The following is a 19,014-nucleotide window of genomic DNA, read 5'->3' as shown; positions in this document are numbered from 1 at the left end:
TGGTATTTGTGAACAGTGATGTCAGGTAATTTCTGCCAAGCTATTTAAGCTTTATCAAAATTTTCAGCAGTTGCTTGAGGTGTGGCCTTTTCTTCAGATATGAAACTCCACTACTCACCCAGATGTTGCTTGTTTCTCCTCTTAGTCCCATCAGTAGAACATGCATGAGCTCCAGAATGGCTTCAGTCTCAGCTTTTCCATGCATTAAGCCACACTTCAGCATGTGGCTTCCTGTTTTTAATATTTAGCAATATCACATTTCAGTGTTTCTGTCTGCTGTTATCCCCGCAACAGTGATTATGTGGTCAGAACCTTCAGAGGTGGAGGATAGCCAACACGAACCGTAGATGGAAACAGACAAGCTATAGTATCTAGTAGTGTGAGTATGAAGTTACTCACTCTGAAAGGGGTGTGCATTGGTATTAGTGGTAGCTCAGTGGTTAAGGTACTTGACTTGTAATTGGAAGTTTGCTGGTTCAATCTGTTCGGAATTTAACCTTATTCCTTGGATGAAAATCAAACATTCGTTTGTGCAAATGTATCAAGCAGATATGTTAATTGCCGTTCGCTTTAAATAGATTATATAACGTTCACAAGCCACTTTTGAACGATGGCGATGACCAAGCGAGATAAAAATCTTTTCCAACGGTAAATTCGGATTCGTAATCAAGATAAAATTATTGATATAAACAAATTAGGCAGTATACGAAGCCTATTATTCCGCTCGTGTATGTTTTCAGATATAGGTGTGCATTTATAACAACGGCTTATAATTGTGTGAACACTGATAAAGACCTCATCCACTGTCTCCGAAAGCTTCTTTTCTGGAACATTTGACAGAATATGTCAATTCACGTATCTGGGCGCGGAAATGCGCAGTCCATACAAAAACTCTGACAAGACAGATTGGGCTAAACTAAACTCAAAACAATTAGCCTCCATCACTCCGCTTAACTATGTGGAAGGAATCCCGTCCGAATAGTGTTACGTGCCAATAGCGCTCACTTGAGGCAAATCTTCAGTTTGCTAAATGTGTTTGAGTGAACCATGTTGCACTTAAAACGGAGAAGCAAAAGGAAATAACACAGGACAGCATGACAAGTTTTTTGTTGTTTTTGCTGTATTTTTTGCACATCTAGACTACAGCCAATTTACCAGAGAAAATCATTTCATAGTTTATATACATCACTGACTGTATGTAAGAAAACTGTACAATAGTGTCAGAATTAAAAAAGCAAGCTCATTGATTTCTACTTAAATAAAAAAAGGTTACATTATACAATTTCAGTATGTACTAGACAAATCACATCATTATCTGACCGTACAGAAGCGCGGTGCCTAATCTGAATCGCGAAAGTGCAAACAAAAAGATGGTGTTTGGGTCACTTGTTGGGTGTACTTGTGTCAGGTTGGTGCTTTAATACGGTGCAGTGTGACCAAAACACCAGAGGGCATTCCAGAACCTGAGGGCTATTTCTGAGAGGCAGGTCAGTGGTCTAACCACTGGGCTCAGTGTAAAGGAGCCTTCACGTGACACCCCCCCAAAACAAAAAAATACAACTGCTCAACTCACCACGTGAGTTTAGGATTATGGTTGCACCTGTCACTTATAACTGTTTGCTTATGTAACAGTAGCACCCAGTATAACAAAAGAATATCACCACATCTTAGACCGCATTTAGAATTGTAGAATGGAACACAAAATATATTCTCCCCTGAAAGGTTGGCAAAGTCAGCTTGCCAACTTATGACACTAATTTGCTAACTCTTGACTAAATACACCTACCTATTATTTCATGGCTACAAAGATTAGTTCCAAAATGAATACAGTTGGAGACAAAGCAGATAGCATATGTGGGCAGATTTGGTATGAGCTGATGAAAGGCTACAGTAGGCTCTAAAGCATGTGTGCGCTTGTGTGTTTTTGAGTACTAAATGGCTTGGCACCAGTTTATAACAGCTGGCTGCTGGTGGCAGTTCTACTTGTGCAGAACTGCACCATGAGTTTTGCAGTAGTGCAAGTAAGCCATCCCTGTTACAAACACGAATACTCTAGTCAACGCTGCTCAGTTCTGTGGAGTGTAGAATCAGGGAATTGACCAATCTCAGACACTGGCAGGAGGTATTCTTCAAGGAGGAATGCAAATCACAGGCCAACCACAAGAAGGCACTGTGACTAGAGATAAAAAAAAAAAAAATTAAAAACTTGATGAAAATGATCTCAGTTAAGGATAATCTTAATTGTGTTGCCCTACAGACGCCTTGGAGTGTGTGCACTTGTGTAGGTTTGTGTGCAGTATCGTATGTACGATTGTGCCTGTTCTCTGTATGTCAGAATAATTTGTTTGCATACAGTCACATGACCAAGGCTTAACAATGAAAGGATGAGACATGATACAGCAACATGACACAACCTGACAAGTTTCACATGTGCGTGCTCACACACATGCTTTCATGTAGGTTGCAACTTCTGGTGCAGCCAATCCAGATGCACAGATCCCCTCAGTGGTTTCACTGCCACATCCATGGCAACTGCCTCCTTAATACTGCACACAACAGTCCACAGAACATCCAGAGGGTAGCAGTTAGCTTCTCAATGCAGGACTGCCCACTTTGTCTGCTTCTTTAGGTCCATCTTTCATCAGAGCAGAGAACACCTGGGGTGGAGGAGGGGTGGAGGAGGGGTGGAGGAGGGAGGGAGCAAAGGGAGATTCACTCAAACCACCACAATGAGCCAAAATAGAAAGAGGAGAAACTCAGGCATTAGCAGTAATTAGGTTCTTTAATAGCACCAAGACCATTATTCTTGCTTCATGGTTCTGCCCCAAGCCAATGTAATTAAAACACTGGAACTTCTTAGTACACTGAAACTTGAGTAATTTGCCTCATATGAATACAGAGTGTCTTTCCTGTAGTACTTAGTAAACAAACCAACCAACAATTAAAAGCATAGCATTAACATGTGCCCTTTTCTGTAGAAAACATGCCTACTCATACACATCTTTTACACACTTTCCACAACTTTTCAGTAATTTTCAATGCCCATATCTGGCCTGCAAACGTGGAAATAGTTTTTGTGTGTGCTGCACTCACTTGGTTCCACCTGCGATTGCTGCTGATCATGTGTGTGTTGTTGATGCAGCTGAAGAGAGTGTGCGCCGGTGTGTTTTCTGGGAGGCGGGACAGGAATTGTGCACTGTGTATAAAATCCATCTGGAGGAGCACGTCCTGGTAGAGGCGCAGAATTCCCAGCCCAGTCCGGAATAGTGCCTCCTCACCATCCCGGCAAAACAGATCCCACACACGGCACGCCACATCCAGGGGCAACGACTTACTGTACAGCGTGAAGATCCTGCATATTCATGCACACCCAGCACTGTATTACTACACTTGTAAGGAGTTACATTGTCTCCCATTTATCTATTCTATTCTATTCTAACTCTAGCCACTATGTCAGCAGAGTTGTTTTAAAAACCTCTTATGCATCAAACTGATCAAACCTAATAAAAAAGACCTTTGATAAAAAAAAATAAAAAAAACCTCTTATGAGCAGCTTAAAGACCTTGCAATTTCATTGTTTTATTTGTAGACATTTGGTTCTCAAGCATTTAATGAATTTACAAAGTACACATGTAAACACACATACATGCACTTTTGTATTTTGTACTGACAAGTGTTTTATTAACCACCAACCACTAAAAGCAACACCAGGTTCCAACTCTTCCACCTTTAACATGCATAATATATTTGTATTAAAATACACAAGTAAGGATAAAAAGGAACACAAGTTCCAATAGGGAGGGGCCACCAATGATCCATTCTTTATTCCATGCTACTACTTTACACATTGTACAGTATTTAAAGGGAAGTAAGTAAAGGGAGTTGGTGCCTGAGTCTAGTCTTAAACTCTATTGAAACAAGTCTGGACTCACCAATCTATGAGGTAAAAGTCTGGAGTCAGACTGTTGGTCTGGAAGTGCTGGAATAATTTAGGTAAATTCTCTTCAAAGAAAACCTCAAATGCTGCAAAGTACTTCAGCATCTAGAGGTAAAAACACAAATGCAGTGACAAATCCTCGCTGGAAAAATGTCTACATTTTACACTTAACTGGGCTTTAGATGGATGAATTAAATGCTGACAGCACATATGTATAACAAATTGGTTGCGTGTGCGTGCGGGTGTGCATGCGCGTGTGTGAAAGTGCGAGTGTGCGTGCAAGTGCGAATGTGCGTGCGTGTGTGTGAGAGTGTGTGTGCACATGTGCATGCGTGTGCATGTGCGTGCGTGTGTGAGTCAGTGTGCATGTGTGTGTGAGTGTGTGTGTAGGCACATGTGCATGCGTGAGTGTGTGTGTGTGCATGAGTGTGAGTCAATGTGCGCATGTGTGTGCGAGTCAGTGTGTGTGTGTGTGTGTGTGAGAGAGTGTTTGTGCACGTGTGCATGCATGCGTGTGAGTGTGTGTGCACGTGTGTGTATGCCTGTGAGAGAGAGTCTGTCTGTGTGTGTGTGTGAGAGAGTGTGAGAGTGTGTGTGCATGCGTGCGTGTGTGTGCGTGAGAGTCAGTGTGTGTGTGTGAGAGTCAGTGTGTATGTGTGCGTGAGTCAGTGTGTATGTGTGCGTGAGAGTCAGTGTGTGTGAGAGTGTGTGTGTGTGCGCGAGCGTACGTGTGTGTCAGTGAGTGTGTGTGTGTGTGTGTGTGTGTGTGTGTACCAGATCATGGTCAACCCTGAAGAAGGCCATCTGGCAGGGTTTGTTGAGGAGGTTGGCAAAGGCAATAAAGGCATCTGCTTCTTCCAGGTTCAGAATAAGAACAGCTGCAATGAACGACATTCCCTGCACCTACACACGCACACACATGCACACCGGAGATCAATACCTCATCATCTCCAACTTCACATTAAAAAAAAGAAAAGCGCAGTCAGAACCACATTAGCTCTTTGTTTGTCTGTGAATCTGGCATAAGGTATGAAGGATACTCACATAGCCTACATCTGGTCTGTAACAGGTGTATGCCCCCAAAACACTGTGCAGGAGATCATGATAGGGTCCACCCTTCAGAAAGACAACTAAAGGTTATACAATAACTTTCACCATGTTCACAGTGACTTTAAGCCATGTTAAAGTTATCCACATATTCATTTTAATATTAACACAATTCCTTCCAGCCAATCAGGCTGTCACTATAAGAGGAGAACGAGGAAACATCATGACTAGTGGGAGGAGCCAATCCAGGGAAGGCTGGACAGAAGACAAGCATGTGGACACGTGATAACTGGCATATTTTCTCTTGTTCGTTATCTCTCGAACTCTGGTTCTCACCCTCTGGAATATGTAAAGTGATGGAAAGGTCCTGAAGATGTCCAGCTTGATCAGGTCTAAACTGGACTCCCTGTCTGCCAGCGACGTACCACAGTCTCGAGTGGGAGAAGACACACAATTCAAAGGCATGGAAAGAAACGAACTGAGCTCCACAGCTCCCATGCTGCACACTACTGTTTAAGACTTACTTATAGACTACATGAGAGCTGTCAGTGTGTGTGTGTGTGTGTGTTTAACGCTGACAGTGCTGAATAAAACACTTACAGTTTAACAGTTACACATATGCGAGTGCTGTTAGTTTTGAATAAAATAAATAACACTAAATAACACTACCGTGCATTGTTTTATGTCTTTGTAAAGTACTTTGAATTGCCACAAGAAAAGAACAACTAAACTTGCCTTGTCTTACTGTTTAACACCTATACATACACGAGCACTGTCAGTCAATAAAACACGTTTAAAATAAAACACTTCTATTGTGTACAAGTATACAAGTATATGTACCGTGTACAAGTATATTTCCATTGTTCCTCAAAATGTAGCAAAGCTACAAAGCTTTTTTAAATAAATCATTACACGCATGCCACTAAAAATTAATACCTACCTTCATTCTCACTAAGCGAGTTTGTTTCGTTAAAACTGCGCCACTTCTCTTTGGCTCTCGACAGGAAAATGTCATACAGTTCTGTAAATGTAGCACACGCACACACACACACACACACACACACCCTGGTTTGTTGCTAAACCTACCTCTGCAGATCTGCAGCGGCCGTTACAGAGTGAATGTAATTAGGGCAGAGGTTAAGAGGTCGTGCTGCTGCGCTGTAGGGGCAGTGGTAGCTCAGTGGTACTCAACTAGTAATCGGAAGGTTGCCAGTTCCAGCCCCACCACCAAGTTGCCACTGTTGGGCCCCCTTAACCCTCAATTGCTCAAGTTGTATTTAGTCACAATTGTAAGTCGCTTTGGATAAAAGAGTCAGCTGAAGGCCATAACATTACCAGGGGTGATGTTCAGCTCATTGCCTATGGCCAGGCTCCACACTCTGCCACGGACACTGGGGGGCAGACCCTGCCACCAGAGCTCCCGCACACGTCGTGTGTTCCTCCTACCATAGGAAAGGCCAAAGGTCGTGCACGTAACACCAGACAACACATCCAACAGCCAAGCATTCAGTCAGATTTCAACCCAACCCAAAATGGCCCAGCAGCATGGGGCATGCACAAGCATCTCTCTGCTGTGTAATATTAGCACCCTATTTATGTATAACATCACCCTGGAATGGGAGGGGATAGAAGGATAGAGAGATGGAAGAATAGATGGATGGAGGTATAGAGGGGAGGAGTTGCTCACATGCTCTCCCAGTTGGGCAGGACCTCCGTGTTCCAGATAAGCATAGCACGGGCAATGTTCTCTTCCTGCTTGAGTCGCTCCTTCATCTGCCGTTTCTTACGCTGTGCATCCTTCAGCTCTAACAACCCAACACAGACAGAAAATGGGGAAAGGGAGAAAGAGAGAGAAAGAGAGAGCGAGAGAGAAAGAAAGAGAGGGAGAGAGGAAAATGATAATGATCTGGTTCTTATATCCCTGATAGAAGAGGGTACATAGCAGAACATGGACACACTAAACCTGTTCTCTCAGACCTGAGCCCTGACTATTAACCCTCAAATAACCCAGATACTGACATTTCAGGAAAAAACTTAGAGTCAGGGAAATCAATCTAAATTCACCACTGGAACAACGACAATGCAGCTGTCTAAGTATTTCAAAAATCAGTTTATCGGATAATTTCAACTTGGCCATGAGTGATTTAAAAGAGAAAGAGAGCAGAGATTTCTGGGCTAATAAAAGAACCATTCAATTTAAATTACCAATTAGAACCTGGCTCAAATTTTTCCAATCAATTTAAGAAACCATTGCATTTTGTGGCAGCGAAATTTGAGGTCCACTACCCAATAATGAATTCAAAAAATAGCACAAACACCCCCATGAAACCCTTCATACAGAGTTCTGCAAGAGTATCCTTTGAGTCCAGAGGTGCTCTCCAAAGAAAATGTGCAGGGCAGAATTAGGCTGACTATTATTCTGCATTGAAAAAAGAACAATCAAAGAACCATTTTGGAATCACTCAGCTTCTGCTTTTACAAAGTGAAGAGATCCTCTCGTCCAGCTAGTCCTGAAGCGCCACACACGCTCTCACACACATTTACACAGACAACCACAGAACTCAGACACCCTTTTTCTAAGATTTCAGCCCACACTAATCAACACACAAAAAGAAAACTACCGGAATCATTGGGCTGAATCAATCAAAAGCTAGAGCAAGTTCAGTGCTGTCTGTCCATCCACAAAGAACACATAGTGGCAGATTACCTGAGCACTGTGACTAATAACAAACAGAGAAGAACTCTGAGCAGGTACAGACTGAATAACCACAGCCTGGCAGTAGAGACCGGCAGACACAGACACACCTGGCTCTTCAAGCCGCAACGCCCGTGCCCACAATAGTCAAGCTGCAGAACTACATTTCCTCACCACCTATAGCCAACACACACAACTACATGAGACATTATACACCAGATTCCACAATATACCTGGCTTCATCCAGAATTGAAAACACTCATCACTTACTCTCTGATCTCACTCGGACAAAGCAGAACGGAACAGTTCATCATCTGTGTTTAACAATCTGTATGCGTTATGTATGTATGTTGTCAAAAGATGATTTGGTCATGCCAATAAAGCTCATTTAAACTGAAACTGAACCGAGAGATAGATAACCATAGTGTGATAGAAAGAAAGAACGATGCATCATCGAGTGCACATGCGTTAGTTCCTGCTAATGAATGAACACGCACAGTCACACAGACAAGCAGACACTGATACAAACACACAGACATGCAGGCACGCACGCACACGCATGCACGCAGGCATGCAACACGTGCGCTGGCGCATGCACAGGCACGCAGGCATGCAACACGTGCGCTGGCGCATGCACAGGCACGCAGGCATGCAACACGTGCGCTGGCGCATGCACAGGCACGCAGGCATGTAACACGTGCGCTGGCGCATGCACAGGCACGCAGGCATGTAACACGTGCGCTGGCGCATGCACAGGCACACAGGCATGTAACACGTGCGCTGGCGCATGCACAGGCACGCAGGCATGTAACACGTGCGCTGGCGCATGCACAGGCACGCAGGCATGTAACACGTGCGCTGGCGCATGCACAGGCACGCAGGCATGCAACACGTGCGCTGGCGCATGCACAGGCACGCAGGCATGTAACACGTGTGCTGGCACATGCACAGCTCACCCCTCCGCTTGGCCTCGGCCACCATCTCATTGTACTCCTGTCTGTGTCTCTGAGCTTCCTCTTCTGACTTGGCTGGCAGGCTCCTGAGACACACACAAAAAAAAAAAACAAGAAAATATAGCTGTTTGCTGCAATATACACATCCACTATACATATCCAAAAGAAACAGCATTGCATAAAACAATTGCATAATTGTTTTACATAGCTGGGGGGAGGTATGCTTTTCATTGTGCAACACAGCAACTTGGAAGACAAGTACTGATCCAAAATGTGTTACTAAAGTTCTCCGTTTATGGATGGTGGTAGAGGTGTCTAGTCTCATCTGTGAGGCACTGTGAGGGAAATGATCATCTCCAGAAAATGCTGTCTAGTGCAGCCTAGATGAAGGGCTCAGCCAAATACCTTTAGCGGCATCCCAGGGAGTTAGGCTGCACATATGGAATGTTGATCCTAACTGACTGACTGGTCACAGCCATGACCATGTGTAAGGGTTAACAGTGAAGGTGAAACAGCACCAATCCTCCTCAACAGGTTTGGAAAAGAAGGCTGTGATCCACTGGACGAGCCAAATAAGCCGTAATGTGACAAAACTTAACACGCACACAATCACACACACATACGCACACGTACATGGCCTACTATAAATTAAATGCCTTTTTTTTTCCCTTTTTCAGTCTTTCTTGTTTAAGTAAGTCTGCTAGGTCTTAGCAGTAATACACAGAGAATGTGTGTAAATATTTGGCTCTGTGGAGACAGTATGAATATGTGGCACCATACAGTCACATAACACTGCCATGTGGAAGCAATGCATCATGGGAGCCGTAGTTCAGATGTGAAAGAAAAAACAACCCAAAAAAAAAAAAAAAAAAAAAAAAAAACACTTACGCAGGTCTGTCCTCTAGAATGAGCCCGGTGGTAGACAAAGGCTCAAACTCCAGATTCTTCCGTCTCGTTGGCTGAAGCCGGGGGTGGGGCCCAGTTGTTGGTCCCACCCTTGTCTCGTGCTCCTTGAGAGAGAGAGAGAGAGAGAGAGAGAGAGAGAGAGAGAAGGGGGGGAATGAAACAGAACAGCTTTTTTGCCTACAAAAGGATCCACGTATACAGGGCCAATATGCAGTGTGTGCTGTATAAGGAAACACGAGAAGACTTAGCTCAGCTGTCTGAACGTTCAGAGTGCCAGATACAATTTTCCCCCTACATCTGCACAACTGACATGTACATGTTTATTTCATTTAAGTCTAAACTTGTGACAACCATTACATGCACTCTCATTGCGAGGACATCATGAAAAGGTCTCATAGAGGATTTCTAAACACAAAGGCAAACAAGAAAAAGCCAAATGCAAATCTGGATGCACTGTCTCACTTTACTGTCTATATACATACTGCCGGTGGGTGACGGAGGATGTTGTTTCAAATTTCATCTATAGATCATCACGCTTTGACAAAAAGACAGAATTACTTCAAAATCGCTGAAGGTCTTAAATATGACCTTATTCTCAAAATAATTTCATAACTGGATCATGATCATTATAATTCAATTACACAAAACCCAGAAGGCATGTAAAGGGGAGAGGCAGGGTCAATGGGACACTCCCTCTACAGTCGGCTCTACAGAGTTCAGTGGGTGTGCTGGACACTGTCCAAAAAGAGAGTGGACTTTCCATCATTCCTGCCATGCATGTTCTCTGATGTCACCACAACACGAGTAGTCATGTCCAAGCACAGGTGGACCGGACGACACAACATATACCTGAGGGCAGGCTGGTGATTTTAAAGCTCAACACTGCAAAGTCTGACCAAGAAAACAGACACACCCACAGCAAACAAATGTCTTCATCTGTTTAAGCATATGTGCATGTATACAAAAGATATCTAGACTATTTCTGGCTCTAACACAGTTAAACCGAGCCAGAGAAGGTGATATAGGATACTTAATGGCATGAGAAAGACCAGTAAACTAAGGAGATAGGGAACACACTGAAATCATTGTCACGCCACATGCATGCACCCAGCTGAAGTGCAGACTTAATGATCTCTGCACTGTATCTGAGGCACTAAAAACGTGATGTATTGGCATGTCTCTCCAAGGTGATAGTGTGAAGACTGATGCATGGAGTTACACGAGTCACCGGTTTAATTCAATGACAAAGTGATAGAAAATGTATCTGTGTGCTTAAAATTCAAGAAATATGTATAATTCATGGATTCTGTTTAGTTAAAAATGGAATCCCTCATGTAATAAATCTATTTTTCTGTTCCTCATGGTTTATCAAACAGAACCTTTCAAGAGTATCCCCTTTAATCCCTGAAGAAAACACATATCATTTTTGTCTAATAGAAAGTTTTTCAGCCAGACCTCAATCCTGCCTTATGTAATAACTCATAGATAACACACAGAGGAGAGCATGTAGTGAGGCGTGGCATCATGTGCTGTACAACTGGAGGTCATGAGAGTGGGAGTACATGAATCATCTTCAAGACACCGGCATGAGGAAGATGAAGGGAGCACACATACACCCCATAACCCCCACCATAGCCCCCACCATAACCAAACCACAGCCTTCACCCAAGTAAATCCTCCAGCAGTGTGCAGGAGACTAAGGGCTGGACTACAGGACATCTCGTTATCTTCCTAATGAAATCAACTGAAACAGATTGGAAAATGATGTGTTTTTATTCTGCCTTCGGGGGGCTGTGCACATGAAAGAGTAGTCATTGGCTTCAGCCAAGAGTTCTAACTCTATTCTGTTTCTGTGCTCCACCTTTTATGAGAGAGGCTGTCTACATGAACTTCAGACGGCAATCATCAGATTGGCTTATGCCAGAAACAGACTACACAATATTTTCTTGTCTTTCACGATAGTCACTATGTTAGATTAGGTGATCACAATGCCGTAAATTCTTGCCTACTCGGGTGACTGGCACCACTACATGTTTGCCGGCAAACAAAACATTGTTCATGTCCTTGCTGAGTTCGTAGGTTGTCAGGGCCTATGTGTGAAGCTGCCAGTTTTATGCTTGGAAAAGAAAAAGAAAAAAAAAAAAGAACAAACAATTGTGGACCCATTCCCGGGGGTCACGAAGAGGACAGTATGGGCTGTCTGTCGTTCAAGAAAAATTTGAGGTAATGAATGTGATAAACATGTCCAGAACATTATATAAATGCAGACAGCTACCAGGCTTGGCAGATGTAAACAGAAGGTCTCATGGAGGAAAACATTTTGGGGTTTTGGCAAGTATACAATCTGATATCATTATAGTAATTTATGTTTTAATATCGGGTTGTTCCACAATCACTATAACTGAAATCGCCAACAGCAGCAGCATCCTTCTCGTTCACATCGCCGCTGTTACATATGTGTGCCAGAGAGCGCTCTCTGTCATCCTATTGGTCAAAGTCAACGCACACATCATAGGAGTCGTCAGACTAGGCTGGAAAATGCCAACGATTCTGACATGGTGGGCTTTTCACTGGATCCTTCACTGAAAGGGCTCACCAGTTAGCTGAGGAGATGAATCAGTAGAGTTGAATCAGGTGAATCAAGTGAGCAGAATTAGGAGAATCACGTAAGTTCAATCATGGGATTGGGGGGAACTGAATCAAGGGAATAGCATATACAACATGGCATGGAGAAGCTTATTCAAAACATCAACAAAGTAACTCTATTCCACCTCACTGAACAGTTATCCAGCATGTAAAGTTAAACAGAAGTGATTTGTTCCCAATTGAGATGCCAGACTTGAGATACCATGGCTGAATGTTGATTGAGTCACATGACCATTCATGAAAAAAGGCTGACTTGAAATAAGGATGAGCACAGAGCTGATCTTTATTTGTCAAGAGTTCAGTGCCGCGCATGTGTGGACTCCATCACAGGAACACACAGGACCACCTGCGGATTGCGTGGAGCGCATCCCAAACAGTACAGAGCTGCCTAAAACTGTCCCTCAGACTACACCCACTTACCAGGGGGGTGGGTCAGACAACTGATGAGACAGCTGTAGAGCCTGTGCACGCACGCACAGGCAAACACACATTTAGCACCCCCGCATATCCCACACGCCTATCTATCCTGGCTACCACAGCCAGTGACACACACTTTCCAGTGTTTTCAATCCATCTGCCTCTCTCGTTCTTCTGTGTTCCAAACGCCTATCAGCTCTGAAAGGTTTTCAGAATTACTTTCTGATGCTGTTTTTAGGCCAACTCCAGCAACGGATGTTCAGTTCGTTCAGTTTTTAAAGATCCAAAGTGTTTTGCAGTGTTCTGGCCCATTCTATGATTCTTGAGTCTTCAAAAAGGTCCCAAACTGAATGATTCTAGGAGTTTGAGACCTTTTAATGTATCTGATTGAAGGTTTTTGAGAACTGTATGGTTCAGGAGTCTACAGTAGAGATTTACCTGTTGTATGGTTTTGGCATTTTCTAATGTGCAGCACTGTTCTGGAGTCTTTGAGGGTTCTCATTTGTTTTTATGATCCTGAAGACTTTGAGAGGGTTCTAACCTGCTGTACGGTTCCGGAGTCGTTGCCATTTTTCTCTTTCAGGGTTTTTTTTCCAAACAGCTTCCATCCTGGAGCACTCTGGATGACTTTTGACTCTCTGGGCTTCCAGGAAAACAGACTTCTACAGAGACCAAGAAAAGAAAGAAAGACAGGACTAAATAAACAGAATGAGGAACAGAAAGCTCCTACTCCATCCATATAACTCTGTGCAGAAAAAGAAACACCCCAGTTGCTAATCTGCAAATCAGAGAAAAGGGAAAAAAACAAACTTAATTTCATTGTGCAAGGGATATAAAAGCCCTACAGCAGCATGCTGCAGGTACTTAAGCATCAAGCAGGCTTAAGTTAATAGTTTGCTGCTGGACTGATAAATGATTGGCAACCTCTAGGATATTAGTCCATCTGACAGCTTCGGACCTGCTTTCTGCTCATCATTAAAACCAGTCAATAGGTGCACTCAATACCGGATATCATCCTGGGAGTCCTGTTTCAATATAATAACCAGCAACTGTTGATTATCCTTTAAGTCTCTGAACTAGTGAAAAAAATAACAGGGGCTGGAGCAATACTACAAAAAGCTGAAAGCAGCAGAAGACTGTGACAGCCAACTCATAAAAGCAGACATTAAAAATCCTAAATGGTTTCAAACCAATTTAATTGATTTAAATAAATTAATACATGTATATAAATATTAGAGTACAAATATTGCTCAAGCCATGTCTGGCCATGGGCAGACTTGTCAGCAGAAGGAGTTTTAAATTATCTATGCTCTAGGTTATTAATCAATTATTAAATATGTAAGTAAATATTTGTACACAAATACGAGTGCCCTTTAATGGCTGTAATGGTGCCTATAGGCTGTTCACTGCAAAATAAAGTAATATCAGGTGCAACAGAGAAATGCTGTAGCTCTTTAGGTAAGGTTGGAAGGGTTAAATCTCTTTCTCGCTCACTCACACACACACTCACAGAACGAGAGAGAGAGAGAGAGAGAGAGCGCTTGGTCTAGTGCAGTGATCTGTGATGAGTACATCTACGCAGAATAGCAGAAAACCAGTTTAGCACAAACTTTCACAGAGTTCCGCAGGCATCTTCGCAACCCATCAAAGGCTTGCATTTTAAACTCTGCCATGAGACGTGTGCATATCGCACTGCCAGCTCGACAAATAAGGAACTGGATGGGAGTTCCTGACAAAGTGTACAGGAAGCGGTGAGGGTCAAAATTAGTTAAACTGCTTGCTCAATACAATCTAAGAGGAACATGGAAATGGCTGCCTCAGGACCTTGACAGACCAAAAAAAAAACAAAAAAAAACTGGTCTAGGCCCCGTTTCCCAAAAACATCGTAGTGTTAAGATAATCTTAAACCAGAGAGAGAACAAGAGAGAGAGAGAGAGAGAAAGAGATCCATGTAATACTAACTCTATAATTTTAAGATGATCCTTGTTTCACAATGCTGCTGAGAAAGGCAGTAATGGATCGAAACTCTAACAAACCCCCTAGCTGCTGCTTTAAATCAAAGATTCAGTGTGGGAACATGAGACTACACAGCTGCAGGGAACTTGCATTCCCAAAACACATCTGCCCTGCTCTAGCAGTGCACCTGCATGACTGTGTGACTCTCAGTACCAGAAGCAGCCAAAGGTGTGCAGGGAAGGAGGAAACAGCACGATCACAGGCACAGTGGCACTTGGGTAGTAAATGACCAGAAACCTTTTAAATGTGCCATGGACTGTGTTCAATATTCCATTCATGGTGAGTGATGTTAAAGAATAAGCCAGACACTTTGAGTGACATTAAAAGAAAAGAAAGTGTGCCTGTGTTTGTGCGTTTATGAATATCTTCAGACAGCCGTGTCAGTGACTTATCTATTAGTACTAAGGCAAAGCGTTAGGATACTTAATCTTAATAAAATCATTTACTGCACGTTTGTCATTTCCAGTCTTTGAGAGCCACATCACTAATCTGTCATACCTGAGTGAGCTTATAAAGGCTTGGTGAACTCAATAGGGCACATTACAAGCGTGGAAACACAAATAAACAGTGCAATGTGATAATGATGGATAATGATACCGTTGAAAAGCGGTCACCCCTTTTACTAAACAAAGGACAACTCTATCACAAACAGTACAACGTCAGTGATTCTGCCAATTGGAAAGATATTTTGGTGTGTATTTAGGCCTACCTAGTCAGGAACTCAGCGATACCATGCGTTTTGGTCAGCGTCTGGTCCGATGAGTCGGGATCAACACAAACGCTCTCTGGCAGCGCGTCAGGAGCGCTCTGTCGACGGCTAAGCTGGAAAGTGTTCCTGGAGCTCAGACCGTCGTCCGCGTCGCCATCATCTCCAAAGATCCCCGCGTCGTCCTCAGGACTGAGAGGCGTCGCGTCGCAGCTACGCGACACTGTGTACCCAGGGTAGGTCCTGAGAAACTGTGGTCTGACTGAAAAGCAAGCGTCGCTCAAGTCCTCTGGGCGAGGTTCGGTGCCACTACGGTGTCCCGTGTTTTCGGGGCAGGAGGATATCGACAGCTTGGTATTGAGATCTGACAGTGTATCTTGTTCAGAGTCTGGGTCGTGGATTGCCGCTTGCCGCGTTTCGTTCGCACCTGAGGCCCCTTCCTCCCTAGCGTGACTTCTGTCTCGGCTTGAGTTTTCACACGAATCGGGAGACGAGCGGATGTTTGCGGGTGGATGAATATGGACGCGGCTGTCTAAAGCAGGAAGACCCCCTGCTGATCCGTCGCATAAAGATCTGCTGTTTACGACCAGCAACCCGCAATTTCCCACCCTCACGCCTCTGTCTACAATAGCCTTCTGAAAGAAAAAATCCTCTTTGATAAATGTTTGTTTGTTCCCATGGTGTGCGGAGGGTTTGTGCATCTGTAAGTCATCCATACCGACACAGTTCATATCCCCATTAAGTATTTTCATTTCTGAAGAGGTTTGTAAGTCCGTACAAGAGAAATTAAACTGATGCTTACCGACACAAGACAACGGCGGAGTAAATTGAACACTCTTTGAATGTACACCATCCTCGATTGCAGTTTCCTCGGCCTTCTCCGCAACACTCCCCAGTAGGGAAGTCCATGTAATTCGATCCAACGGCAACATTCCGTCCCCCTGTCTCGGTCCGTCTGTGCTCGCAGCTGCGGTTGGGCTGAAGTGGGTTTCCCCGTTACCCCCTCCTCCATTAGGCGAGTCCGCACTCAGCACAGCGACAACGGATGGCTCGGAAAAGCCATTAAACATGCGGTCCTTACACTCCTCAGAAGTGACACAGTTGTCGCCAGACAGCGTGGAGCATTGTGCAACTAAATCTAGCATAATGCTGCGTTCCTTCTGCGGTGTGATCTCTGCCGGCAGCCCCACACCAACCGAGTTTACATTCTTGCTATTACTGGTAATATAAACACATCCCCGGGCAGGCTGAGTGCACCCGGTCGGGTGGAGCTGCAGGCAGGCGTCATTCAACAGGCGTGTCGATGGACCTGACGTTTTACGATCTGTTAAGCGTGTGTATGTTTTATATACCTCCTGGTTTTCATTGACATCGACAGGAAAAGAGAGAACCGACTCACCAGTTTCCTCTCTTTCCATTGCACTCACAACCCACGATCCGCAGCGCAAATAAAATCCCGTAGCGCTGCCTCGGTGGTTGTGAGGCTAAACGGCGTTACTCCGCTGTTCGCAGAACGGGATCTCATCTTACGTGTGTATCGTTTCAGCTGCAGCAATATTTTAATAACACAGTCCATCGGATGTTTGCTTCATATAGCAACAAGTCAGTTAATCGACGTAATATAAAGCCATTGTTTATTGTTACACTAGACCCAATTTTACCTCGGCCCACCGCAAGGACGAATTGAAACCATTTTGAATTTAATGACGTCGTGCCTTTCACAATGCTTTCCCAGAGAATGTCCAAAAGTGGATTTCGCAGGAGTTAAAGCGACATCCTCCGCCTAGAAGGAGTAACTACGCATGTGACAACAAATACGTCTTACCGGTATTTAATCAATATTAGGCCTACACATTCACCATGCCGTTAAGTAGAAATATTTATTGATTATAAACACCTCGTTGGTATCAAGTTGGAGATATAGCCCATATTATGCCATGCACAATTTGTGTTCGTTGTGCGTAGCTAAATGCCCTGGGCTCTCTCTTTATTAATATTTTAGTACGCATCTTCTCTCCTTTATCAGTTACAGTTCTTAAGTCCTTGAGCACGGCCACGCCACTATCGTGTCACTGCTGTGTTGAGAATGCACCGCCACCCGATAATATCTGGTCACCAGTCGCCAGAAACTGACAAGTGACGGCAGGGGTGACATTATTTCAGTAGCATGTACATACTATAGATGCACATCGATACTTTGTCAGTCTGGACACTAGGGTGCGCAGCACCATTACGCGTGAGCCATAAGCATACAGCCTTGATATTCGGTTGCCAAAATTGATTGGCCCGCTCAGATCTACATAGCAAAAGGTAAAGTTAAACGCTCCCCAAAAGTCATTGTTGCAATTGTTTAGAATTGTCTAATTAAAACAGCCCTAGTAAAGTCAAAATCTATTTTCAATGGGACCCCACACATCTTCAGCACGAACAGACCTAACAGAGCTACCACACATTAGAAAGAAAAAGTAACTTTATTCAAACTATGGATTACGATAAATCAGTGTTATCTATTATCATAAAGACCAGTTTCACTGTACTATATATATTGTCGCTCAAGTAGTCCTTTAACATTTCCCTTTGTTGCAAATGCTTACAGAACCCTGTGTGAGAAACAGTATTATCTTTCTCTCATTGCATGTAAGATGCATTTTCTGTGTTTAAAAAGTGATTTTCTTTAAAACATGATGACACCCAATTGATAATCTGGAACTGCATTAGAATGAGCGGCATTTTCAGGGTTTTTGTTTGTTTGTTTGTTTGTTTTTTGGCATGTCTATTGTTTTTGTCTCTTCTGTATGTCTGATTTTTGCCTTGGTTATGAGGAAGCCACTTTAAAGTGACATTTTATTCTACTTAAGATTATGCTTTTGTTTACATAGTGGAGTCATGTACAAGTTGTTTAACTATTATTCAAATTGCAATGAAAGCATAAAACTGAAGCATAAAATGTTACACCAAACTCACATTTATAGAGTGAAATTAAAGAAGAAATTTCAGTGATATTTTTATTCAATGTGTTAAAATAATGTGTTCTTCTGTATACATGCAAGCATACAGTAAGACTAATCACACATGATAAATTATCATTGCACACATGAAAACATAACAAATGTATTTGTCCTTTTATCTCAATATAAGCGAGATCTTTGCTCACTATGGTATGCTTAAATTGTACTCAGTTACTCTGTGCATTGACCTTGAACTTGGTATATGACTTAATAAGACAGGGTTGCAGTTAAAAATATGAAGTGGGACAACAGGATACTTTAAACCTTTGAAGACAGTTCAGGTCAAACCTGACAACTGAAGTACATTTTTAGAACTTCTCCTTGATCGAGAAGTTAAGGTAATTTGTTTTCACTCTGAATAATATTTTGCCTCTGATTATTCTCATTTTGGAGAGAATATTCCTCCCAGACTGATGTCTATGAACAGGATGGCCATCTCCTTCGAACAATGTACATGGCAACAGTCGGGTCCCCATCCCAGGAAAGAAGACGCTGCTCTACGAAATTTCAGTCTACAAATTCTAGATCTGAGCCCACACAATGGGACCACAGGATATGCCCTTCATGACCTAAATTTAAGGGAGGAATTGTTCATATATTTGAAGCAGTGAACCTGTGTTGTGGTTGGGGCCCATGATTTGACTCTAGAGGAACTTGAGATTGACAGGAGAAGGACTCGTGGT

The 19,014-nt window shown here is 43.2% G+C and overlaps 1 protein-coding gene across 3 annotated transcripts; it reads right to left on the bottom strand.

Moving 5' to 3' along the window:
- Positions 1–1,097: 1,097 nt before the first annotated feature.
- On the bottom strand, positions 1,098–17,169 carry tbc1d12a (TBC1 domain family, member 12a). Of its 3 annotated transcripts, none has more exons than XM_027029536.3 (13): positions 15,327–17,169; positions 13,143–13,263; positions 9,521–9,642; positions 8,636–8,718; positions 6,672–6,789; positions 6,320–6,426; positions 5,925–6,005; positions 5,321–5,415; positions 4,982–5,053; positions 4,712–4,840; positions 3,933–4,042; positions 3,094–3,352; positions 1,098–2,657 (listed from the first exon to the last, which is right to left on the bottom strand). In XM_027029536.3, the coding sequence occupies exons 1-13, from the start codon at positions 16,739–16,741 to the stop codon at positions 2,586–2,588; spliced, it is 2,784 nt and encodes a 927-aa protein (XP_026885337.2). In that variant the 5' UTR covers positions 16,742–17,169; the 3' UTR covers positions 1,098–2,585. The 3 variants fall into 3 exon arrangements, with proteins under 3 accessions (XP_026885337.2, XP_081577994.1, XP_081577995.1); XM_081721868.1 differs by having other exon boundaries at positions 16,126–16,370; XM_081721869.1 differs by lacking the exon at positions 13,143–13,263 and having other exon boundaries at positions 16,126–16,472.
- Positions 17,170–19,014: the final 1,845 nt, after the last annotated feature.

Source organism: Electrophorus electricus, chromosome 10 (assembly GCF_041902795.1).
Source record: "Electrophorus electricus isolate QZ-2024a chromosome 10, ASM4190279v1, whole genome shotgun sequence".
NCBI classification, from domain to species: domain Eukaryota; kingdom Metazoa; phylum Chordata; class Actinopteri; order Gymnotiformes; family Gymnotidae; genus Electrophorus; species Electrophorus electricus.
This window is presented reverse-complemented; position numbering and strand designations above follow the sequence as displayed.